The 27,170-nt window shown below is 36.1% G+C and overlaps 1 protein-coding gene across 4 annotated transcripts in view; it reads right to left on the reverse strand.

Annotated features, from left to right (window-relative positions):
- Window positions 1–27,170, reverse strand: part of AHCTF1 (AT-hook containing transcription factor 1) — a 91,913-nt gene that overhangs the window by 37,777 nt on the left and 26,966 nt on the right. For all 4 annotated transcript variants that reach the window (XM_060091327.1, XM_060091326.1, XM_060091323.1 and 1 more), the window contains exons 5-21: window positions 23,042–23,249; window positions 21,283–21,399; window positions 19,855–19,939; window positions 18,347–18,497; window positions 16,462–16,594; window positions 16,165–16,346; window positions 15,660–15,721; window positions 14,682–14,810; window positions 12,201–12,291; window positions 11,022–11,111; window positions 8,102–8,242; window positions 7,331–7,435; window positions 6,044–6,137; window positions 4,477–4,600; window positions 4,287–4,343; window positions 3,325–3,471; window positions 2,575–2,762 (exon numbers count right to left, since the gene is read on the reverse strand). In XM_060091327.1, the coding sequence (XP_059947310.1) occupies window positions 2,575–2,762; window positions 3,325–3,471; window positions 4,287–4,343; window positions 4,477–4,600; window positions 6,044–6,137; window positions 7,331–7,435; window positions 8,102–8,242; window positions 11,022–11,111; window positions 12,201–12,291; window positions 14,682–14,810; window positions 15,660–15,721; window positions 16,165–16,346; window positions 16,462–16,594; window positions 18,347–18,497; window positions 19,855–19,939; window positions 21,283–21,399; window positions 23,042–23,249 (2,104 nt within the window). The remainder of the gene's footprint in view (window positions 1–2,574; window positions 2,763–3,324; window positions 3,472–4,286; window positions 4,344–4,476; window positions 4,601–6,043; window positions 6,138–7,330; window positions 7,436–8,101; window positions 8,243–11,021; window positions 11,112–12,200; window positions 12,292–14,681; window positions 14,811–15,659; window positions 15,722–16,164; window positions 16,347–16,461; window positions 16,595–18,346; window positions 18,498–19,854; window positions 19,940–21,282; window positions 21,400–23,041; window positions 23,250–27,170) is intronic.

A 27,170-nucleotide genomic window follows, 5' to 3' on the forward strand; every position in this document is an offset into this window, starting at 1 on the left:
TATTTTTAAAGATATAGATTAATTAATAAATAATATCATCATTAATATAGATTCAAACAATAGCTGGAAAACCAAACAACACCTCACTTATCTAGCATGGGGTGAGTTTGGGGAGAGGGTTAGTATTCTGATGGTTGAAGTATCAAAATTTTTTCAGCTATTTTAACTATCACTATGCAATCATGGCATATGGATGTTAGCAAGACCGCTGTGTAGCCTTACTTTTAGTTCAAACTTCCCAAGCTTAGCTTTTTTCCATGTTTCAAGCACATTGTGGTTAATCATTCTGTTGGATTAGAGATGTAGGCATTTGGGGAAATTAGGTGATTATGTGCTAAACATGGGACATACCTCAGAGCTTTGCTTTCTTGAATCAGTCCCTAAAAATCAGCTTGTTTTCTTGTCATGTACTTCTTTCTAATAAAAGTGGAGTGCAGAATATGTATGTAGTGGCATGACCTCCTGAGCAATGAAACATGGCTGCCTTTCTGCACAAGTATCAGTTCAAAAACTAAAGCAGCCTCTTCCTACATTGTTTTCTTACTTTCAATAAAAACAACAAAAAAGGATGAAATCTTGCCATTTGGACAACACGGATGGATCTTGAGGGTATGATGCTAAGTCAGACAGAGAAAGACAAATACCATATAACCTCACTTCAGTGTGGAATCTATCAAAAACTCATGAAAAAGGAGATCAGATTTGTGGTTACCAGAGGAGGGAGGTGGGGAGTGGGTGAAATGGATGAAGAGTCAAAAGGTACAAACTTCCAGTTATAAAATAAATAAGTCATGGTAAATAATATTGTATTGCATATTTAAAAGTTGCATATTTGAAAGTAAATCTTTAAAGTTCTCATCACAAGAAAAAAAATTCTATAACTATGTATGGTGACAGATATTAACTAGACCTATTGTGGTGATCATTTTATAATACATACAAATTCAAACCATTATGTTGTACACTTGAAACTAATATAATATTGTATGTCAACTACGCCTCAATTTAAAAACAAAAACAAACAAAAAAAACCCCCACTGTTACTTATCTTAACAGTTGTCTTCTGCCTCTCTAACATTCGAGTCATTCTCCAGTTATAGAACCAGTAATTATCTTAAACATTTACTGAATCTGAAAACATGCTATCTCACAAACGGCATTTTGAGTGTTCCTTTGTTTTCACTCCTGCACTTGCTGTAAAGGACACTTAATGATGCTAGTGTTCTGGGGACTAGATAAGTGAGGCTTTATTGTACTTGAGAAATAAGGTTTTGAAATTATACTATATAAAGTTTGTATTATTATAAACATTATTACATAATGTTTGCTATGGCTAAGGGAGAGGAAATGAGAATCTAGCAAAACAGAGAAACATACTCTGGATGAATCAAAGGACAATGGAATGAAAAAGAGGAAAAACCACCAACCTTTCAAAGTTTTCCCTCAGTGTTCCAACATCTGCTTTTCTGATGTAAAAGCATTAGTGTGCAAGCACCACCTCTTTAAAGTAACTTAAGAGTGAGAAGCTTACATGCAACTGAAAAAAATTTACATGCTGCTTGCCTACCAAGTACTAGAACTCTTAACCCATTTATTAAATATTTATCTCCTTTAGCTTCTTTAAATTTTTGTTCTTATATTCATTCTTAATTTATTCAGCTTAGCCAAATACTTTTGCTAGCCAAAATTATTTCAACAAGTACTTCTTAGTTCATTACTTCTGAGGACACTGTAAGTTTCAATATGTCTAACGAGTCTATTATTAAACTGCAAATCTGTCTGAAACGTAAAGATTCAACCCTCTCTCCTTAGAAATACATCCTGTTTAACCAAAGAGAACAAAGAAAACAACTTTCAGAGTGCTGACACTGAAGTGCTGTATGGTTCATAAACGACAATTTGGGATGAGTAAAGTGACCAATATTAAAAAATATAAAAAATGACCCAACCAATAAGATTGAAAAAAACCAATACAAGTTGAAAAAAAATAGTTACAATCTAAGAAATTTCAGCTCCAAACGAGTTTCCCAATTAACTAGGTATTAAGAAAACCCAAAAACCAGATTACTATATTGCCAATCATGCCATTTAACTTGTCAGTTATTATATACATGACAAATATAATTATTATAGCAACAGTGTATTGCTGTAATGCAACAAGAAAAATCAAAGAATTGCAACACCCAAGCAACCAAGACTAACAAAAATATCAGAGTACCCTCACTGGAATATACCCTCAAAGAGCATAATTTATCAACTCAACATATTTCTGGCTGCTTTTCAGCATAATCAAACTTCAACTGTCCATGCAGGAGACTGTCAATATTGCCAGGTAGAAACAAATACAATTTTTAAACCTCAGATTGATCTCCCCTTTTACTCAAGGTACTTCTTTTCTTCATCTTATTTTAGATAAAAGGTGCTTTACATTTTTCTTAACGATGAAAAGGTGAATAACATAAGAATATTGTGTAATGCAACCAAATCAAAATATACATTGCTGTCTATTTCATCAATTCCACTTTATTAACACATGACCAAGAGTTTGACTGTACTTTCAAAACAGGTACTTACCTATTAAAGAGCAAAACAGTGAGGTGAAGGATAACATCACTACCACCGGACACTGTTGGCTTCATTGCGTGAATATATCTGAGGGCTTGTCTGTGCTCACCCTGACTCATGAAGGCTTCAATAATCTTTGAATGTTGCCATGACACAGGTTTTACAGTAGCTGGGTGAAACAGAAGATCCAAACCACTCTGCAAAAATGACATAAAAATTGGTAAGTACAAATATAATGCTTTGCTTTTAGGAAAAAAAAAGGCAATATACTAAACCTACATAAACCAAGATAAAACCAATTTAAATATATCTGAAAATATCTACTTTAATCCATGATATTGATGTATTTTATTTTAAATAAAAGCCTTATCAAAAGCCTCATACTTCTGAGACCTTTTTAAGATAGTATATAGAATCTTTCCATCACCAGTTTCATACACCAAATTCTGCCTTCTCTAGTTCACCCAACACACCAACCATATCTTTAACATATCAATCACTATATTTGCACTATTAGTAATAATTTATTTGTTTCCTTCCTTCTTTAGACAGTAAGGAACCTGGGGTTCTAAACTATTTTATCTTTGTACTGCCTAAGATGGTGCTTGGTGAAGGTACTGATTAAATTGAATCCTTAAATTACCTCTGGAAGTAGACTGGTGTCATATCTTTAATATCAAATTTAAATCCAGTTATGTATTTTTTCTAAAATTCTAATAATTTACAAAAGCTTACATTATAAGTGAACTACAGACTTACCTCATAGTCATTATGATCTATCAGCCACAACCCTTGAATAAGTTTAACCTGGCCCCAAGAAATGGCAAAGGCAGTTGGAAATGATTCAATGGAAGTATCCGTTTTGTTTGGAGAAGAATACATAATATCAAGTAGCAAATAAATAGTCTTTAAAAAAGAGGATTAAGGACAATAAACAAAAAGAAAAACTCCTACGTATATATTTGCAATAGGTAGCAACAGAAGATATCAGAAAAAAGGCTTAAGACACTTCTTTAAGTGTTCAGAAAGCCATTATGGATGTCCAGCTACAGAAGTATAGTTTTATTAAACGTGGGTACAGCCAATCCCACAACCGACTTCATTCATTCTCAATAGCAAGTACCACCACAAAGGAGATGATCTAAAGCATACTTTCTTCATGAAGTTAGTAGCTTAGCAAATTTAAGAAAGCTATAGACGAAATTCCAGTTATCCAGCAAAACCTGGCAGCCTTTAAGCAAACACATCACTTATTTTATAAATTATTAATAAAACTACACATTTTGACTAAGAAACTGACATTAGCACAAAAATCTTATTTAAGAGACCACAAGGCTCAAACACAATGCCTAAGTAATTTAAGCTAACTTATAATGCATTCATATTCAGCACATGAATTCACCTCAGAGAATGACCACTTGCTAGCAATGTTTTAGAGCAGCTGTCCTTAACTTTGGGAGTGTCTTGGACATATTTGAGAGTCTGATAAAAGCCATGAACCCCATCCCTAGGAAAAGAAACTTAAAACAAAATTTTGCATAGATTCAAGGTTAACCACAGATCATCTGAATCCAGCCAACAGGTCCTGGATTAAGAATCTTTCCTTTAAGACAAATCCAAATGTGAAATTGAGATTGGATGAGATGCATAAGGTTCCCACTAGTCTGACACTGAATGATTTTGGTAATACATGAATTATTTGATAAAATTTTAAAGGATACAACAGAATGCTTGCTTGCTTCGGTAATGTTGTCTAGTAGGTATATGTCAAGTAATGCCTATTAAAAAAAAAATTAGTGCATTGTATATATTCGTTCATCTATGCTCCTTGTTTTCCCGAGCCCGTGCCACGTATGAAAAATCCCGCCCCAACTTTGGAGACTAAATGATATCATGTTATTGCAAACCTACATGTAGACTAGTAGGAGGATATTTTCCTGTGCCTCCTTCATCCCGTTTCCACAACTTCTCTACTCGATCTCCTAACTGAGAAACCAGTCCATCAATCATCAAGCAATCAGGGTTCCACTTCCCTCTGCAATAAGGGCAACATTAAGGATATTCAGCATTAATGTTAAATTATTATTATCAAAACAATAAGCACCAAATTCTTAAAAGTAATGATCTCAACTATCAAAGGCAGAAGAGATTCGAGGACAGGATCCCACCATGAGAAATTCAGACATCAAGGAAAGTTAGTCAGATAAACCCTGAAGAAGCTTCAAGTTTGGTCATCAGCAAGTCAGTCAGTGAAGGTCAGATTCCAGGGAAGAATGTGGTCTAGCCAGCAAAATGCCTGAGGCTTACTTTTTCCCATCTTGAGCAGACTACCAAAGAGCATGGCAGCTCAGTGTAGAGAAAATAATACTGTAGTTCAATGTCAATATTTTCAGTTTCATCACTTGGTCTAGTCTTTTAACCTCATTAATTCCCTGATAATTTATATTACTGAGCACCTACAAGAGGATAAGCAGATATGGACCTTGTCTGTTTCCTCATCTAATATTAATAACAGCAGGAGCAGTTATTAATTACTGAATGAAATTTTCTTATGAGTAAGGCACTATGAGAGGTACCTTGCATATAATATTTTATTTCATCTTTATATTAACTTTATAATTTATGTGACAAATAGGATTAGAAAGCTTAGCCAACCTGCTCAAGGACATACACTTCGGAAATAACAGATCTAGAAATTTTCAATATGCCTAATAAATCTCCCAAGTCAATGCTCACTATCGTAGATCAGTTACTCTAAAGTACTGGATCCCCCAACTTGCCATGCGCACCCTTATACAGATCTCCAAGTGAGTCTGACACAACAAACCCAGAACCAAGGTTTGTGAATCACTGCTCTAAAGGTTCTAAGCTGTTCTACAATTCTGTCATTCCAACCTGAAGAAGGCTATTTATAATCCCAAAGTAGAGCCAAGGCTCTAAACACTACTCTTTTGTCTTCTATTACTTCTATATATTTATTTCAAAGGAACCAACCTCATATGTATTTAAAGGGAAGGGGAGAGTATGTATTTAAAGAAAAGAGAGATAAAGGAAATAAAAAAGTGGTTGAAGTGCTGAAATGCAAATAGTAATGGAAAAATAATGTAAAATAACTAACGTGATATATATTTTATGCTTTAATAAACAGTTGCTTCTAGTCTTTTTCTGTGTAAGAATTGTCAGGAAAAATACATGCTTAAAATATAGAATCTCCTCCAATAAATCAATCATGTGGTAAATAGTTTTATTTAGGAAATAATAAATAGTTATTCTCAAGTTCTAAAATAAAGGTGTAACCATTAGGTCAAGGCAAACATTACAACTAAAATAGTAATGCTGGTGACAAATTCATATACTTTACTGAGAATTCCACCCATTTAATCATTTTATAACATGATGAATTCTGTTCTGAGAAAGCTTTAACTTCTTACACAAGTAACTTCTAAAATAGTTTTTGAAGGTTCTGGATGTACTATACCTTGATGAACGCTCACACCTCTGTCGACGACTGGTGTAGTAGTTCTGAATTACAGGGTAGTTGTAGCATAACCTTGACAACTGCACAGCATCATCTAGATGTTTTTTAAGAGAAGAAAAGCTAGTAATATTTCCAAAATATCCCCCAAATACTTAAGGTTACATCCACTAATATTTTACTATAATTTTGTAATGTTGTTCAATTTGCAGCCTTCTTAAAGTAATAAAAGAACACTGCACACCTTTATTAATAGATGCACAAATGAGAAAACTGAGTCTCTCATAAAAGTCTTATAACAAAAGGATGCTGGCTTAAAACCATGGAAAAGCTATTCTAGAAAATGATTTTACTCCCTTAGGCACAAATGATAATTTAAAAGCAAGCAAGTTCACTATCTGTTCAAGTAAAACTCTAAGAGAATTATGAAAGAATAAGATCAGGGCTTCCCTGGTGGCGCAGTGGTTAAGAATCCGCCTGCCGATGCAGGGGACACGGGTTCGAGTCCTGGTCTGGGAAGATCCCACATGCCACAGAGCAACTGGGCCCGTGAGCCACAGCTACTGAGCCTGTGCGTCTGGAGCCTGTGCTCGGCAACAAGAGAGGCCGCGACAGTGAGAGGCCCGCGCACCGCGGTGAAGAGTGGCCCCCGCTTGCCGCAACTAGAGAAAGCCCTCGTACAGAAACAAAGACCCAACACAGCCATACATACATACATACATACATACATAAACAAACAAATAAATAAACAGAAGAATAAGATCAACAGTAAGTATGCACAGTGGCAGAAGCACTTCTAGGTCCGTGTATCCTGGAAATGCGAGAAGTTGGAGACTTTGGTTCTAAACAAATATAGTAAGTCAAATTCTCTAATTCTTGGTATTAGATGAGTTATTAGATAAAGAGGGTATTTAACTTATGGCTAATAATATTGGTTAATAACCATATTAAAAGAACCTTTAAGAGAAAAAGATGGACAAATTAGATTATAAAATTCATAGGTCTATGGATCTCAATTATAGCCGGTGATATCATTGAACCAATCTTCAGAAGCCATGTTTCAGCAAGTATTCTTTCCTTTTAACCCAATAAACATGTATGGAACACGTGTATCAGGCATGGGATGAAGCACTGAAGGTACAAAGTAGGGAAGAATGTAAGAAAAGAAGAATACAAGAAAACATAAGTGAGGTGGTATAAGAAAGGAATCCTACAACAACAGAACAACAAAATTATAAAGATTTAAGAATGTTCCAATGTTAATATTTATAGATAAGGTAAATATTTTACCTAAGCCCTCTGGTAAAAGCCCAGAATGAGAGAACCAAAGAACCACTTGTGCATATTGACAGATGAGCTGGGTAACCATACACTTATTGCTTAAATTCATACGACCTGCAAAGAGTAAAAATCTGTTGTTAGCTTTCAATTTATCAACCACAAATGAAAAATCAAAGCACTCAATAGTTTTCAAAAAAAGTAACTAATTACTTGGTGATTTTAAGCAATATGTATGTATTTTTAAACAAACTTAGCTTGAACAAATAATCTCCAAAATGCTAAACTAACTCATTGACTAAAATAGACACTTTAGGTAAGTATGCTTCTATATTAGCTATACTTCCATTTATCTAATTTCAGTAGTCAGATATTTACATTAAAACAAACTAGTACAGTATCATTCTACAGGTTGTTCAAACCAGGCCTTTAGATGAAACTAGCTATTTTGTTTAAATGGCAAAACAGAGGAGAAAAATTACAATGACCAACTCTGTGAATAAAAACTTACATATAATTTAAAAATCTGAAATTCTACCATTAGTACACTATCTTAACAATCCTTAATCCCCAAATTTCCCAACCTTATTTAATCATCGGCTTATGGCACATCTAATAACATTCTGCAGCTTTTCATTAAAAAAAAAAAAAAAAATTCCAGCATTTGAGAAATGATGGCCTGTTTGCCCAGTAATCCATCTAATACATAGGAAATGTATTCTTTCTCAAAGTCAAGAAGTAAAAGTCAATGAAACACTCATTTATATAAGACAAAAAGCACACCTCTCTCGGTGATCTCTTGGGCCTCAGCTGTAAAACAGCTTAAGACTATATTAAGGTTGCTAAGAAGTAAATGGCACTGCTGGAGAGACTGTATAGTTTGTGGATCGATGAAACGACACGAACCATCAAATAATGGCGCACCTTTCAAGGATAAAATGTAAGATTAGTTTTGACACAGTACATCTGAATTAACTAAAGTCACAAATGCAAAACATATCAAATTCCTATTAACCAGAGAATTATTCTATATGAGATCTACAAAGACAAGCTTCAAATGACAGATACCCTCAAGGAATCTAGAAGGGCAGATACAAATACAAATTTTTATTTTTAAAAAATGTAGAATGAGACTTCCCTGGTGGTGCAGTGGTTAAGAATCCGCCTGCCAATGCAGGGAACAAGGGTTCGAGCCCTGGTCCGGGAAGATCCCACATGCCGCAGAGCAACTAAGCCCGTGTGCCACAACTGAGCCTGCGCTGTAAAGCCCGCAAGCCACAACTACTGAAGCCCGCGCGCCTAGAGCCCATGTTCCGCAAGAGAAGCCACCGCAACGAGAAGCCCGCGCACCGCAACGAAGAGAAGCCCCCACTCGCTGCAACTAGAGAAAGCCTGCGTGCAGTGACGAAGACCCAATGCAGCCAAAAATAATAATAATAATAAATAATAATAAAATAAAAATGTAGAATGAGGTAAGCAATAGATGAGCTCAGAGGAAAGTGACATAGATTCAACTTCAGCTTCACTAGAAATCAGTTATATTCATTAAGTGCTTCTCCTTCAAATAAATCTCTTATATCAGATCTTTGTTTTATTTATTTATTTATTTATTTATTGCGTTACGCGGGCCTCTCACTGTTGTGGCCTCTCCCGTTGCGGAGCACAGGCTCCGGACGCGCAGGCTCAGCGGCCATGGCTCACGGGCCCAGCCGCTCCGCGGCATGTGGGATCTTCCCGAACTGGGGCACAAACCCGTGTCCCGTGCATCGGCAGGCGGACTTCTCAACCACTGCACCACCAGGGAAGCCCTATATCAGATATTTTATGTACTATGTTGTTTTGTGATTATTATTTGATAAGAACTCTTTCTTTCACCGCCAGTCTTCAAAAGTGAGACAATGGGGCTTCCCTGGTGGCGCAGTGGTCGAGAGTCTGCCTGCTGATGCAGGGGACACGGGTTCGTGCCCCGGTCCGGGAAGATCCCACATGCCGCGGAGCGGCTGGGCCCGTGAGCCATGGCCACTGAGCCTGCGCGTCCGGAGCCTGTGCTCCGCAACGGGAGAGGCCACAACAGTGAAAAGCCTGCGTACCGCAAAAAAAAAAAAAAAAAAAAAAGTGAGACAATGAAATTAAGACTCAGATAGAGACCTATTACAATATAACTGCATGCTTCTTACAATGAATGCACTGTAGACTCGGTTGTCCTCTCATTTCAAATTCAAGGTTGAGTTTACAAATGCACTTTTGGGAGAAGCTATTTTAGCAGCTATTGGTTACACTGTTTTAGATAAGATTTAATTACATTAATAATTATGTGTGATTTGACCAGAAAAAAAATACTTTAATTCTGAATACTTCCTCAAATCATTTGCTTTACTTCCAGTACATTTAAAAAACTATTATGCTTTGTATTTTAATTATTCTTAGTTAAAAAAAAAATTAACCAGTAATAAAGCTCAAAGCAGTAATAATAATGGTTGAGCTACCAAGTTCAACCCTGAAACACGACATTATGCTCAAAGCATAATAAAAGCATACAATTTATGAATTGAGTTGAATTTTTTTTTTGGCCATGCCACATGGCTTGGGGGATCTTAGTTCCCTGACCAGGGATCAAACTCAGGCCCCCACAGTGAAAGCACTGAGTCCTAACCACTGGACCACCAGGGAATTCCCAAGTTGAATTTTTTTTACATAACTTACATAATCAGCCCTGAAAACATTTTCCTCGCAAAAAAATATTTTTTTTCACCCTGATTCTGAATTATCAGGTGTTCCACACTTCAAATGTACAATGATTACTGAAATATTTTAAATTACTTATTTCATGTTTACAATTTCATTTAAGTACACCCTAAAAATACTATATAGAACCCCATGTACTCCTATCAAATTCTGTTGTTTTAAAAATCCTCTACTAAGAATAACTTTTTAAATAAGTCCAATTTGTTCATTCATCATGACATAATAATACTGATAACAAATACATATATACTTCTAAATAAACTTAAATTTTACTTTCATGTACAGGGCAATCATATATTACCTTTAACATTATTTTTGCACTAGTTGGGTATAATGGGTTTTTAATATTCACAGAATACAAGAAAACTCAAAGTGTACAATTCACTAATAAACAAGACTAGATAATGACTAATGACATCTGTTAGTAGAAGACAGGTGATTGAGTTTTTGCCCTGCTATTTAGCTTCATAAATATTTTAAATGGAAAATGAATAAAGCTCAGAAGTTAACTGGCATATTCTCTTTACTCCATCATTAGCATATTTTATAAATTAAGTGCCTAAGATCAAAAGATAATTAAGCTATAATTCTGAAACTTGCTATTGTAGACATATCTAACATGCTGCTAATTTAAATGATCTGCTGAATTTAAGGAGAGTCCATCTCAAATTATCCATGATGACTGCAAAGGATTACATGAATAAGTAATACGAAATTGACATTTTTCAACGTGGGATTTTTTTTGTTTTATTAAAGCTAATACATGCTCATTTAAAAAATAAAAAAATAAACAAAAAAAATAAACGATCTGTTGAAAAACCTTGTCACGCTAATGTAAAAAGAAATAGTTTCCTTCTGGGACTTCTTTAAAGAGTTTGCAACTTCAAAATGATTAAAAATTATTATTGTTATATATTCAAAACATAAACCAAGATTAGTTTTTTAATATACTACTTACATAGTCTGTCAAATTCCTCTTTTGTGAGAACCACTTTATTCCATGTCCATTCAAGAACAAAGTGCAAATTAGCAGCAGAATTTGGTTGTTCTTTTTTGTAAATATGAAAGGGAAAAATAGAGAGTGATTATTAATTACAAAAAAAAAAAAATTAGAAACTTTTCAGTGGAGAAACCTGACAGAAACCACCCTAACCAAGTGAGCGACCTTAACATCAACATTAATGGAGACAAACTGGTAACATGTACCTTCAGGGTATAACTTCAGGGAGCACATCAATTTATGTAACACTGCTGTAAAACTGTAAAATGTGAATCTAATCATGAGGAAAGATCAACAAACACAAACTGATAGGCAGGCTACAAAACAATACTGCCCATATTGTTTAAAAATGTAAATTGCTTCAAAGACAATGGCTTAAGAATTATACAAGATTAAGAGAGAGATAAAAAGACCTGAAAACTAAATACAAAATACATTCTGGATTGGATTCTGAATTCCCCCTCCCTAAAAATGTTACAAAGGACATTAGGGCTATTAGTGAGATTCCAATAAGGTCTACAGATTAGACAACAGCATGCATCAGTATTAGCTTTCTTGATTTTTATAACTAAAAAGTGTTTTTTTAAGTGAATATCCTCGTTCTTAGAAGGAATATATTGAAGTATTTCAGTAAAGAAGCATGATGCCTTCAACTTATTCTCAAATGGTCAGAACAAAAACAATGTGTGTGTGTGTGAAGTGTGTGTTTATAAAGAGAGCAATACACACAACTTGAATGAATCCCCAGAAAATTTTTCTGAGTGAAAAAGAGCCAATCCTAAAAGGTTACATACTGTAGGATTCCATTTATGAACATTTTTGAAATGACAGAATTATAGAAATAGACAATAAATGAATGGGTGCCAGGCATTAAGAATGGGGTGGTGGCCGGGGGTAGTAGGTATGGCTATGAAAGGGCAACAAGAGAGGTCCTGGGTGTGATATAATATTAGAGACTTGCCAGATCTTATCATTCATGGGGGTAAGGGTACACTGTACATGTCTTACAACTGCACGTGAACCTACAATTATCTCAAAATAAAGTTTAACTTAACCCCCCGCAAAACAGTGAATTGATAGTTTTAAAAATACGAAAGTAGTTTTAAATCATAATCATAATCTTAATCATAATCTTACCTTCTGTTATCCACCTTCTGATACATCCAGTCAAAAGTCCCAGAGAACTTGTCTGGATTGCTGCTGACAATATAGCTTCTAACTGTTCTTCCTAAACCATGTGTTAAAAAAAAAAAGAAAAGAAAAAGAAAAGAAAGGATATGTGATCAGAGACAGAAGCAGCAAGTTCTAGTTCAGAACACAAATTTTAAAAGGATTAAAAATCATTATGATTCACTAGGATGGCTATACACAAGGTAACAAGCATTGGTGATGGTGCAGAAAATCCTCATACACTGCTGGTGGGAATGTAAAATGGGACAGCCACTTTGGTCTGGTAGTTCCTCAAAATCTTAAACACAGAGTTAACAAATGACCCAGCAATTCCACACCTAGGTACACACGCAGGAGATATAAAAACACATGTCCACACAAAAAGTGTATATGAAGCAGCATTATTCATAACAGCCAAAAATGAGAATAACCAAAATGCCCTTCAACTGAAGAATGGATAAATAAAATGTAGTATATCGCACAGTGGAATATTACACAGCCAGAAAATGGGATAAAGTACTGATACATGCTCCAACATGGAGGAACCTTGCAAAACACTGTGTCAGGTCAAAGAAGTCAGTCACAAAAGGCCACATACTATTTGATTCCATTTGTATGAAATGTCTAGTATAAGTAAATCTATAGACAGAGAGTAGATTAGTAGTTACCAAAGGCTAGGAGAGAGAAGGGAGGAAAAGGAATTGACTGCTAATGGGTATGGGTTTGGGGGAAGGTGATAAAAATGCTCTAAAATTTAATGTTGGGATAGTTGTACAACTCCATAAATACACTAAAAACCACTGAACTGAATGGTATATGAATTAAATCTCAACAACACTGTTTTTTAAAAAAGCATTATACATCTCGTTTAAGAATCTATGAATTTCATTCACTACAGCAGCAAAGACTTTTTTAAAAAGGAATCATATGAATAGATAAGTTAAACAGGAAGAGGGAGCTACAATATGATAAAGATTCTCCAAAACTAAAAACAGCATGATTCTAAATGGAGATTCATCAGAAAAATTTACATTAAAATCAGGGACAAAACAAGGATGTCTGCTAGTACAATTATTTTTCTATGGTTTGTAGAGGTTCTACCAAATGCCATGAGAAAATAAAGTAATAAACAAAAATGGGGGGGGCGCGGAAAGCCTATTTTTTTTTTTTTTTTTGCGGAAAGCCTGTGTTTGCTGATGGTTGCATACCTTGAAAATCTAAGAGATTCTAATTTAGTTAAGTAGATACCAAATGAATATACAAAAATCAACTCCATCTAGAAATGAATATAGGGAAAATGGCCTACTCATAAAAATACTACAAAACACTTAGGGATAAAAATAGAAAGAAACCCACTAGAAAATAATCATAAACTCTTACTGATAGATGTAAAACAAACCCTAAATAATTGGAAAGATATACCATTTATACTTAGATGATTATAAAAATGCCAATTCTCCCCCAAATTAACATGTGGATATAATAAAATTCCCAGAAGAATTCCAACAGGAGCACTGGATAAAACCATCTTATAATTAATAAAAAAGAACTGCCTATGAATTTCCAAAAATTATAGATTAAAAAGAGACTGCATTACCAAATATCAAAGCAGTATATTAAAATGGTATAGAAATAGGTAACTAGATTTATGAAATAAGATAAAAACCTGGAAGTAGAACCCAGTAGATATGGACATATAATATCAGATAAAGGTGGTATTTCAGAAGCATGATAAAAGGATATTATGGGTCCTGTTTCACAAATGATATAGCACAGCTGGACTAATCATCTGGCAAAAAGAAAAATGTACCTTTACCTTATATGACACACAAAAATGAATTATAGCCTTGCAGGAACTTGGAATCTTCACTAAGAGGCTTTCACAAGACACTTGTTTCTATAGAGCAGTGGTTCTCAAACCATCACAAATCACCTCAAGGGCTTATTAAAATACGGACTGCTGGGCTCTACTCTTGGAGTTTCTGATTCAGTAGCTCTAGGGCAGGAACTAAGAACTTGCATTTCTAACTTGCATTTCTAAGTTGCCAGGGAAGCTGATATTGGGAACCCTAATTTGTGGCTATAGACTGTGAGAGTCACCTAAGTCAAGATGGTTTCCACTCATGTGGTCTCATTCTCTTGCACCTATGCTGTTCTCTCTGGGGGCTAGAAAATGGCCCCTCGACTGTTATAATGACTTTCTACTCATGACATGCCTGATGCAGCCATGATGTGTTTCCTAGCCTATAGACCTGCTGGCAAGTTAGGCCTATTGGGTCCTGCAGGTATGAATTTCAAGCCAAACCCAAGAACCACAACTACTGACTTGCAGAATTGGCATTATACTACTTAATCTACTTTTTTAGAAATTATCTAATAGATTTTTGTTATAATAGAAAGCTGATAACATGTGATCCAAAAGAAACAACAGAGTTAAAAATCTCTCACCTGACTTAAACTGGAAGGTTGAATATCAATAAGTCTTGGTGAGAGAAGGCCAGCCGTAAGACATCGATTGTAACTATCAGGAATGACTTCATTGAGAGATGGTCCTGATTTCTTTAAAAAAGTCAAAGTCTATAATAGATTGATTAATATCAGTCACTATTCAATTCAAATAATCAAATTTAAGAATAACTAATAAACTCATCACCCTACTTTACACTTAACATTTTGAATAAAACTAAAGGGCACTGAATGAAAATTGTGGAAGACTACATTTCTGTACTTCTTGCAGGGAAAAGTGCTTATAGGTTCTTGAGGTAACCAATGCTTGCTAGTTACAAATAATACTACTGATAAGGGTATTTTAAGTTGTTTACATGTAAGGTAACCCTGTTACCTTCTATAAAGCTGACAGACTTGGTAACAGATCTTAACAAACTTAATACACAAAAGAAAAATCTTGCAGTTTATTCCTCTTGGTCTAATGTGAAAGAGATCTGATATGAAGTATAAGTATGGCATTCATCCACATCTAGCTGATTATCATTTAAAGGGTCTGCCACTTTGTGTTTTCCTGGAAAAGTATTTTCAACATACAGTCATAACCCACTCTGGGCCAGTCACTGTGCCACGGTGCTAGGTACCTTCTTTGCATTGCTTCATTTACCCATAAGCTTTCTGAGAAGGGAGAGAATTAAGAGGATGGATAAAAAGGGATGCAGTAAAGCACTGATTTACTTTTGACTGGGGTTCAGGAGCTAACATCCATATAAAGCTGCTAAAAACATCCCAATACCTTAGAACCTAGAAGGTTGCCATCAGTAACTGATGTTACTAGCTGCTAATCTCATAAACCTAGCAGAAGCTACCTTTTAAGACAATACAATAGTTTATATAAATAACACTAAGTAAAGTTTAAATCCATGATCTGACTTCAGTTCAAGAAGAAACACTCTGTCCAAATTGTCATTTGATACCTACCTCCTTCTGAAAACCACTACAAGTTATATGAACAACTCCTGAGTTTAACAAACAAGTGGCATCTAAAAAAAAAAAAAAAAAAAAAAAAAAGATTAAACAAAATCCACTTACATATTACATTTGGGATGGTATTAATACAATAAAATTTATCCTAATAACAGATTCTTAGACAAGGTATGGAATTACTACATACAATAAATTTTTAAGTAATTTGTCCACATATTTCTATCCTAGCAAGATACCAAACCTTATCACAAGTGCACTTAATATGAAAGTTAATATCTTTTCTAGCAAATTCAAAATAGTGATAATTTCTCTATAAAACATATAAACACTAAACTTCTTGTGTGCATGTATCAAGTTAACTTCCTAACTTATCCATATATTAACTAATAACAATGAGAAATGAACAATACACTATACACACACATACACACAGCACAAATACAAACACATACTCTTGCATGTTATTTTTCTCAAAAGGTAATGTTAAAGAAATACATACCAAAGTTGTAAGTACTTGGGTTAAAAAACTGCTCAGGAGGTGGATAAGAAGGAGGAACTCCTCGACTTAAACTTCTCTCATGTACTAATATATCCAAGATGTAATGTGAAGAAGTCCTACTTACAACAGAATCCAGTGACCACAACGCAAAATAAGAGCAATTATGTAGATATTCTCCTGATCTAAAAGAAAATTTTACACAATTATTAAGTCAATAAACTGCTACACATAAAAATTCCTATATATGTATATATAAATACATACATATATACATAGAGAGAGAAAGAAAAATCATACCTTAACGAATCTGGCATTTGTGCATGATACCAACGATTTATGTCGAAAAGCCCCAAATATATAGAAGGCTTTCCCTGTCCATATATATTCACCTGCCAGGTAAAGACTGAAACACTGGTGTCAGGAGACAGAGCTAAAAGAAAAGAAGATAACTTTTAAAAATAGAATAAATAATCTCAAAATAAATCCCCCAAATAAAGAGCAAGACTTTCTCATAAATTAAGAGGCTTAATTCATATTTGATTTGATTTGTCAAGACACATTTCTATCATTTATTCTATAAGAAGAGATTCATTCACTTGTATGTTGACTGTTTTTCTATTTCAAGAAGACCTTATTAAAAAGTACTCATTGGGGGCCGGGCTTCCCTGGTGGCGCAGTGGTTGAGAGTCTGCCTGCTGATGCAGGGGACACGGGTTCGTGCCCCAGTCCGGGAAGATCCCACATGCCGCGAAGCGGCTGGGCCCGTGAGCCATGGCCGCTGAGCCTGCGCATCCGGAGCCTGTGCTCCGCAACGGGAGAGGCCACAACAGTGAGAGGCCCGCATACCGCAAAAAAAAAAAAAAGAGTACTCATTGGCAACTTTGAGGTATTGTAGGTAGAAAAGTAGAAAACGATTTGAATGAAAATTCTCCCATCAATATGTCACTGCTACCAGAGAATATCAATACTTAAAATGGATGCCTTTAGGCTTTAGGGCTTAATTCTTTAGAAGAATTCTAGTTGAGAAGGATTGATCCAGCTATATGGTAACGGGTGGGGTGGGGGGACTTAGGTACCTGGATGGTGGCTGGCCTAGAAGGATAGGAACAAAGTTAAGAGATCAATAGAAGGAAAAAGGAAAGTAAAAATCTGAGGCACAACTAACAGGCAATATAAAAAAGAAGATGTGGGGCTTCCCTGGTGGCGCAGTGGTTGAGAGTCCACCTGCCGATGCGGGGGACATGGGTTAGTGCCCCGGTCCGGGAGGATCCCACATGCCACGGAGCGGCTGGGCCCGTGAGCCATGGCTGCTGAGCCTGCGCGCCCGGAGCCTGTGCTCCGCAACGGGAGAGGCCACAAGAGTGAGAGGCCCACGTACCGCAAAAAAAAAAAAAAAAAAAAAGAAGTGAGTGGGGAATAAGAGACAGGGTTTGTTTAGTTGGATGTGAAGAATGGATCACAAATATAGATGTGGGGACTAGGACAGAGGCAATCTCTGGAATGAATGAGCTAACCATGAGAATGAATTCCAATAAGAACGACAAAATCAGGGCCCCACTGAGCATTCCCAGAACTAAACAAACCTATCCCATTATCACATTCAATCCTCACAACCGACCCGTTGCAGAAGGTATAAATGTATTATTCCACTCACAGGTAAGGAAACAAGAGGCTCAGTTACAAATGTTAAATAATTTATGAAAGGTTACAACTAGTGACAGAGCTGGGACTTGAATCCCCGTTGGTTGGATTCTAAGATCTATGCAATTTTCACTATGCCAGGATGTTTACCAGGAAGAAGGAATGACACTAAAGGAGACAAAAAAATTCAAGGCAACCAAAGCATGTTTGCCGTATACGTCTCAAAAAATACAGAGGTAAACATTATTCAGAGACTATTCATACTAGTTACAACTAGAGACCTTTTTTTGTATGTCTGTCTGTTTTGAGAGCTGGATCAAAATACAAGGGTTCCTCATTTTCTTAATCTATTCAATTCTTGAGTTCTACACATGGCAATCTGGAGAGCAAGACATACCTCATATCTCATACAGACCTGAATAAATTCCACAATTAGTATTCCAATGAACTACAGAAAACAATACCTGTCATGTATCTTAAATCAAGATAAATCTTAAATCAAGTATTCACATGATATATAATAAGAGTACTTTTAACCAACCTTCATTCATGCCTTCCTCCCTGTCACCATGAGATCGAAATTTCTCTACAGTTTGGCATCCCAACAGTTTGGTATTACCAGTCTGGCCCCTCAAAGGAAACATGCCACCTGTGAGGTCCAGTGTATATCTTTCTTCACAGTACTCTAACCCCTGAAATAGAAAATGTACAGCAATCTATATCCTAATAGGATTCTAGGAAAAAGTCATTCTAAAATTAAATGTTCTCCAAAAGAGTTTTCTTACAATACAAAGAAAACAAAAAAGTTAAAAGACTGAAGGTGAAGAACAAATTATTGAAAAGTGCTCTAAAATTTTATATAGCATAAAACACAAATAAAGACTAAATTTAGTCTCTCAAAAATAATTACCAAGAAATCTTCTAAAGCTGTTACTGAACACGGGAACCTTCATGCACTACTGGTTGGGGGGTAAACTGGACCTAAGCATTAAAATTATATATACATATACTCTAGACCAGCAAACCTACTTCTGTGTTTTCACTGAAGTTCTTGCTCTAAAACAGTAGTTCTTAAATTTTTGTTCGCTGATCCCTGTAACAATCTGACAAAAGCTATGAATTTTTCCCCAGAAAAATGCATACAGTTGTCCCTTGCTGTCCATGGGGGACTGGTTCCAGGACCCTCTTCAGATACCAAAATCTGTGGATGCTCAAGTCCTTCATATAAAATGGAGTAATATTTACATATAACCTACGCACAGCCTCCCATATACTTTAAATCATTTCTAGATTACTTATAATACCTAATACAATGTGAATGCTACGTAAATAGTTGCTGTGGCACGGAAAACTCAAGTTTTGCTTTTTGGAACCCTCTGGAATTTCCCTCCCCACCCCACCCCGCATATTTCTGATCCGAGATTGGGTGAATCCACAGATGTGGAACTGGAAGACTGGGGGGACGGGGGTAGGGACAACACGGACACTGTGATCATAAAGATGCCACACATAATTCAGGGGCTTCACAAATTCCCTAAAACCCAACCACACACCCTCAAACACTAGGTTAAGAAAGCCTGTTCTAGAGAAGTTAATGTGATGGCTAACCAAATATGGCTATTAGCAGCGCCCCACTATTTCCTCAAGAATTCAGCCAGAAAAATAGTCATCTAAAACGCTAGATGCATTTACCCTCTTTTACAATTGCAAGCAACAAAACTATAAAGTCAACCCATGGCTTACTGCTTGCTATCTTAGAGCAAGAAAGTGGGGTTATTTTTCCTGGCTACCAATTAGGCCACAAGTTTGTCTTGTCTAATCCCCTCATTTTAGAGGAAAATGATACCCGAAGATTTTAAGATTGCTACCTTGGTAAAATTCCAGTCTCCTGATCCCTAATCTAATACTTTTTACATTATATTACGAATACAGTATTAACTTGAATAGAAGAATAACATTTCAATATCTCACTACCTTAAAACAAAGACTTAAAACAGGCAAACAATGAACAAAATGGTACTCTGAACCCATACTACCATTACCATTTACCTCATATAAAATTTGTCCTGATGCCAAACACTTTCTGTCACCAAAGGCCAGTTGAAGCAGATGCAAACTCAAAACATCCCCTTCACTGAAAGAAACAGAAATTAGCTAAGGAGAAATACTGAATATCATATTAATGCATTAAACACCTTTTATTGTCCAAATAAATTTAATCTGCATACAATATTGAGTGCATGTGACAAAACTGAGGTCACTGTAAAGAATTTAGTTTTACTTCGTTGTTTTCACAAAATGTAATCCTTTGAAATAATAACTGATTTAATTCTTTATTGATTCTAATTACCTAAAGCTTATGTTGTTTGCATATTTTAGATGACATCTTATGTGGCTGAGACTATAACTCTTTACCCAATATTCCTTCTCCCTTTAATAGGTGTGCTTTACTTAGGCAATATTGGAAGAAAAAATAAATGGGATATAAAAATTGTTCAGATAAACGTCCCTTCTCATTCACCACATGAAGCCTTCACAAGGCACATTACTCAAGCTGCTGCCAGCCCACATTACACTCAGATGGATGGAAATACGGATTTCACTTAATGAGGAATATCCCAATAGCTGTCTCTATATTTTTATTTCCATTTTCCTCCAGGATTGACAAAGTGACAAATCAATTCTTCCTTCACTGACTTACTCACTAAAGCGTTAAGACAAAACCTCAAAGTGAGGACATCTAACACAAAAACCCAAGTTGACCACAATTCATGTACAGACTTGGGAAGAGAAAAGTATTAGGAGCAGTTATCAAATCATGTCATTTATACCACAGACTTAACTGTTTCATTGATCATCAAAGAAAGTACTAAATACCAATGAAAAATAAGAGAAAATCAATACTTGCACTGTCCTAGCATTGCAAATGAACAAGCTTAACCAGTCTGAAATTAAATTGAAAGGAAAGATTTCTCACAAGCCTTAGCTGGAATAAAATTAAAGCTTATGAAAGATGGAAAAATTAACTGAATTAACCTTAGGAATATACTGCAAAAGGCAAGTAGAGGCACTAGAGAACACAGTACAGATACATAAAAATGAGAGAGGCATACACAACAAAGAGAAAAAAGGAATGAGATTATAAAAGAGAAAAAATGTTCTTATGAGAGAACATAGAAGGCCATAAAAACTGCCTAAGGAATAAGAGGTTGCCTACTCATGTGTATTGGCTTACTCTCTGAAATAACACCTAAACAGGTCAAGTAAGCACAATTTCTTCTTACTGATATCTCAGAATTACTCAAACATGCAGAAATAATCATTTACCTTTTAAAGTCATTTCAACTACCACTTTCTAATTCACTGAATTTATGTCGCTTTCACTAAAAAGAGACAACACAGTACAAAGCTTTGCAAAAGAAATTAACTGCTACTCCATTCCTGACAAATATTTAAAACCACACGTATCACACTTACCTATCTTGTGTAGACTGAACAGCCCACAAGTAACAGCAATTACGAGGATCATTCTCAGGTTCTTGGAAAGTGACAGCATATACAGGAACTCTTCCACCTTCCAGCTGTGTGTAGTATCTATAATAGGCACAAAAATCAGTACACTTCATACTTTTAAGTTATAATTTCGTGAAAAGGAAGAAGATGCCTCATGTAAGAACTTGGGTTAGAGCAACTGCTGTTCATACAATCATCTTATCTTCAGAAATACACAGGGTACAAGACATCAAGACAATGAGCATGGCACCCCATCTCCCAGGTAGAACTGGGAAGGGTTAAAATTACTAAAGTACATGCATATACACATGTGTGAACTAGTCCTTCCAGGCGTGTAAACGTATGCCACGATGTACTGTTCCCTAATAACAGGTACACTAGAAAGAGATGAAATAGTGCCACAACACTCTATTTCAGCTGCTTGGGTTTAGAGTCAATGTCCCCATTACGACAACAGAATGAGTTAGAATCTGAAGAGTTCTCACAAACCCTTTGGAAAAGCATCATCAGTGAAGGATGATAGTGCTAAAGAAAACACTGTAAAAGTCAGGTTCTCCAGGCACTCCTTTGGGAGCTATGCAAAAACAAGAGCTGATAAAAAGGTATCAAAAAAGAGAGTTGAGATGGACTTCCCATAGGGAGCTACTAGGCAATAGCATTGCCACTTCATCACTGGCACTTTGCAGAAAAATTTGACTTTGAGGAAGTGCAAGGACCGTCAATGTTTACTTAAGGGGCTATCTCATCAAAGAACCCAACAGTAAAAAATGGGTATAGATGAGAATCTTTTTATTTTCTACCTCTCTCTTTTTCCTTCACTTCAAACTTGGCAAATATTATAACCAAACACAGCCAAGTAGGTACCAATTTGTTGGTGAGACGAACTGAGCAGAAAGTTTGGAAGGGTGACTATGTTGTTGACTCATTTGCAAGACAAATTACTCAAGAAAATATTCCAATATTACTTGGAAGAAAAAAGAATAAATAAATATTAAATTGACAACTTAAGAGACAAATAGGTATCTACTTAACTCTTCACAGAGATTAGACCTAAAACCTATAGTGCCTTACCTCCCTCAATAAAGAGTCAATTCCTCAGCAATTTTAACAACATAAAGATTAATAAAAAGTATCAATATAATTATACTTGGGGGAAGTTTTTGACAGCATAAAAAATTTTAAACACAGTATTCTGTAACTTTTTAAAAAAGCTTTTGTTTTTCTGTGAACTGAGAACTACTACTATTAAACTACCTTACACATATGGTTATGTAGAAAAGTACTTCTGAAGGAATTCATACTATACAAATACGTAGTTTTTTATCTTAATAGAGTCACAGTTACTAGCAAATTGAACACCACAATGACTGCAATGCCTTTTTTTCCCCTGGCCGAGCCACACTGCTTGCAGGACCTTAGTTCCCCGACCAGGGACTGAATCCAGGCCACAGCAGTGAAAGCACAGAGTCCTAATCACTGGACCACCAGGAAAGTCCCTGAAATGCCTTTTAAATACACTGAATCAGCCTAAATTCATGTGCTAGGTCACTCCTTTATCATACCAAGTTATGATCTAATGCAATGGAAAATTACATAGTCATTCAATCATTATCCTATCTTTTCCTGTTTATGCTAATTTTTAAATATTAGTAATTGAGAACAAGTTACATTCACAAAGAAATTACCAATAACCACATAATCGAAGAGAAAAAGTTGTACTTACTCTCTTTTCATGCTTTTCATATTCCAAAGTGCTAGATACCCATCAGAAAAACCAACAGCAAGCTGATTTGTCCGGTTTATGTAACTAAGGGTTGAAACGGCTGTTCCTGATGGGCTTACTAACTGAAAACACAGGTGGCGTCCCTCTCGCATCACATTTTCTCTGATGTGTGGTACTTCGGCTGGGATACCAGTTATAACTTCAAGGTCTAAAAAATAAATAAGACAAGTAAGATTAACAAACTATAAACAGCATAAAAGCAAGTGTGTCGCCCATTATTTAAGCAGCAACTGAAAACTACTGGGGTCAATTAAAATAAGATTAGTGATAACAAGGCACACTGAACTATAAAATAACCACCTTTATTTTAAATGCTATAATTTTCAAAGTACATTTAATTGTATAATTTCTTAAAAATCTCATAGTACACATCAAATATTATCTAAAGTAGACTATTTTAAAAGAATTAAACAATTTCCTTAACAATCATAAATAAAGCTGATGGTTTCTTTATTCAAATTTAGAACTAACAACCTAAATATTCCTCTTGGAGAACAGCTGGTTCCAAGTCAGAAGCAGAAAATATGTAAGATGAGCCTGGCACATCCTGTGCCAGAAATCTAGGAAGCTATCAAAATCTGAGGGGATGTGTCAGACTACATGAAGGTGCCTTCGTTAGCAAAAACAGAACATTTTTGAGCATGAGAAGACAATAATGAAAATGAATAAAACACATTAAGTACAATATATAAAACTCCATGAGTTCCTGCCCTCCTTACTTACAAGAGACCTTACTGAATTGAAACACTGAAAGTGGCTGAGTACCAGCTTCTTACTCTGAAAATTAGTACTTAAAGAAATAGTAATGTAAGCATTTATTCTCCCTTTTCTGTACAAACTGTATTTCAAGGTGAACAAATAGCCCTAGTTAATCAGAAAATTATTCTTTAGATTAACAGAACTTTAAAATCATCTTTTTTGCAGCCTAATGACACAAGAAACCTAGGCAACAATCTCAATGGATGAAACAAAGTATGTTTTTTTTTTTTTTTTTTTTAGTACGCGGGCCTCTCACCGCTGTAGCCTCTCCCGCTGCAGAGCACAGGCTCCGGACGCGCAGGCTCAGCAGCCATGGCTCATGGGCCCAGCCGCTCCGCAGCACGCGTGATCCTCCCGGACCAGGGCACGAACCCGCGTCCCCTGCATTAGCAGGCGGACTCCCAACCACTGTGCCACCAGGGAAGCCCCAAAGTATGGTTTTTCAACCTTGGCTCCATTGACATCTTGGGTCAGATAATTCTTTGCTGTGGGGGCTGTCTTGTGCTTTATAGGATGTTCACAGCATCCTTGGCTTCTATCTACCAGACGCCAAGTAGCATCATCTCCCTCCAGTATTAATGGCCAAAAATGTCTCCAGATATGACCAAAAATCTAGAGGGCAAAAAATCACCACCAGTTGAGAACCACTGGTACAAAGGTTGATGGATCATGCTGTCGTCAACTGAACCCACTGATCACTGAATATGAAACAAGACACCATGTGCCTCCTGCTGTGATACACTATGAAATACCCAGCACTTCTGAAGTATACTTGTCAAGTGTTCAATCAATCTAATCAGAGCTAACTTACAATTGCAGAAAATACAAAATGTAAATGACATCACATGAAGACACACAGATAATTCCAAAATGTGGGGTATTCTACCAGATAACTAACATCTTCAGCAAGTCAGTGGCACTAAAAATAAACAAATGAATAAGGAGAGGATAGAGGGAGGACGGCTCTAAATTCAAATAGACATGAGATGCAAACTGTCAAATGTAAGTCCATATTTAATGTCGTTAACAGTGGTAAACGGCATCATGATTATGCAGTAAAATAACTGTTATTTGGTAAACGGCATCATGATTATGTAGTAAAATAACCGTTATTTAGATTATTTGTAGTAAAATAATCGATTTGCTTTAGATTAGTACAGCGTAAAAAAGAGAAGGGTGACTTCCCTGGTGGTCCAGTGGTTAAGACTCCATGCTCCCAATGCAGGGGGCGAGGGTTCGATCCCTGGTCTGGGAACTAAGATCAAGCATGCCACACGGTGCAGCCAAAAATAAAAATAAAATTAAAAAAAGAAAGAGAGAGAGAAGGGGGGAAAAGGGAAATAAAAGAGGACAGATGCACATATGGGTAAATTTTGAAAACTAACTTGAATTTAGGTAACAGGTTTGTGGGAATTTTTTTTTTTTTTTTTTTTTTTGCGCGGTACACGGGCCTCTCACTGTTGCGGCCTCGCCCGTTGCGGAGCACAGGCTCCGGACGCGCAGGCTCAGCGGCCATGGCTCACGGGCCCAGCCGCTCCGCGGCATGTGGGATCTTCCCGGACCGGGGCACGAACCCGTGTCCCCTGCATCGGCAGGCGGACTCTCAACCACTGCGCCATCAGGGAAGTCCTGTGGGAATTTTTATACTGGTCTATCTACTCGAAGATGTTTGAAATGTTTAAATAAAAAAAAATTCAGGCCCGTTCACTGATATAACTGTTGTGCAAGAGCAGATTCCCTCAATGCTGTTATGAAGGGGAAAAATATCCTGTCACATTGTACTTGAATGATTACCCTCCTAATCCATTCTGCTTCTGATTTTTTCCCCCCAGAAAACAGCAAGTGATTACATTTTGCCAAAATAACTAGTTAATAAATGGAATACTGTAAACTTATTCAAGAGAATAAAGTAGACTCTACATGCACTGATATGGAAAGATGTATAAGAAATACTGTTAAGTTTGAAAAAGTTGCAAAATGGTATTTATAGTATGTTTATCATGTTAGGAACTTCATTTTCTACGTTGTGTGTGTTTCAGTGAAGTCTAAATAGCTGTAATTATAAATTACTTCTGTAAACAAAAAATTAATTTTGCATTAAACCCCAAAACTCAACTTTTTGTATGCTATAAAATTCAATGGCTTCCTAATTCTCATAATTGAGAAACGGATTCTGATCTTTGATTACAATCCAGAGAGTTTCACTATAAAATTACCCTTGTGTTGAATCTAACTACTAACTACTGACTCCTGAAATAAAGCATGTTTCAACCCTACTATTTTGATCTGAAGAGTTTTAATTATGAATACAGGTATTTTAATTAGCCTTAGACCTACAGCAATATCATCTACAAAACACTCTGGAACAAAACTCCATCAAGACTAATTCCTTCATCAATTTTCTACAAAGAGCAGTTAAATCATTTCTAATATTCTACAAATTCATTTTTAGTTACTGTTATTTATACTAATCAATTCTTTTCATTTCAACTTTACTGGGGATTTTATTAAGATCAATGAGATCTTAATACATATCCAATTTTCAGGTATAGTTTCCATCACTATGAGAATTTTTTTTCCTTAAGTGCATGTGTGGCCATTACTTTTAGCAAATCAAACTTTTTCATGTCATATTTTGCAGATTTAAATTTTGATCAGATAATCTGGTTCTTCAGTTAATTTCTGGTCAAACATAATTTTTACCACTTGCAGTTTTTTGTTTTTTTTTTTTTTTTGGCGGTACGTGGGCCTCTCACTGTTGTGGCCTCTCCTGTTGCAGAGCACAGGCTCCGGATGCGCAGGCTCAGCAGCCATGGCTCACAGGCCCAGCCACTCCGCGGCATGCGGGATCCTCCCAGACCGGGGCACGAACCTGTGTCCCCTGCATCGGCAGGCGGACTCTCAACCACTGCGCCACCAGGGAAGCCCACCACTTGCAGTTTTAATCAGTTTTATTACATACCAACAGTTATTAGTTATACTCATTATAAATTGGGACAAAATACTGATTTGTATCTATTTCTTAGCTGATCCATAAATAAAGAGATATGCAGTAATATTACAGGACTTTTTTAAAGAATTTATTATTTATTTATTATATTATGTATCCTTGTCTGTGTTGGGTCTTAGTTGTGGCATGCGGGATCTTCATGGAGGCACACGGGCATCCCTCTAGTTGTGGCATGCAGGTTTTCTCTTCTCTAGCTGTGGCACACAGGCTCCAGGGCACGTGGGCTCTGTAGTTTGCAGCACACAGGCTCTCTAGTGGAGGCACCTGAGCTCAGTTGTTACAGGGTGTGGGCTGAGTTGA

This window comes from Mesoplodon densirostris, chromosome 2, assembly GCF_025265405.1.
Source record: "Mesoplodon densirostris isolate mMesDen1 chromosome 2, mMesDen1 primary haplotype, whole genome shotgun sequence".
In the NCBI taxonomy this organism is placed as follows: domain Eukaryota; kingdom Metazoa; phylum Chordata; class Mammalia; order Artiodactyla; family Ziphiidae; genus Mesoplodon; species Mesoplodon densirostris.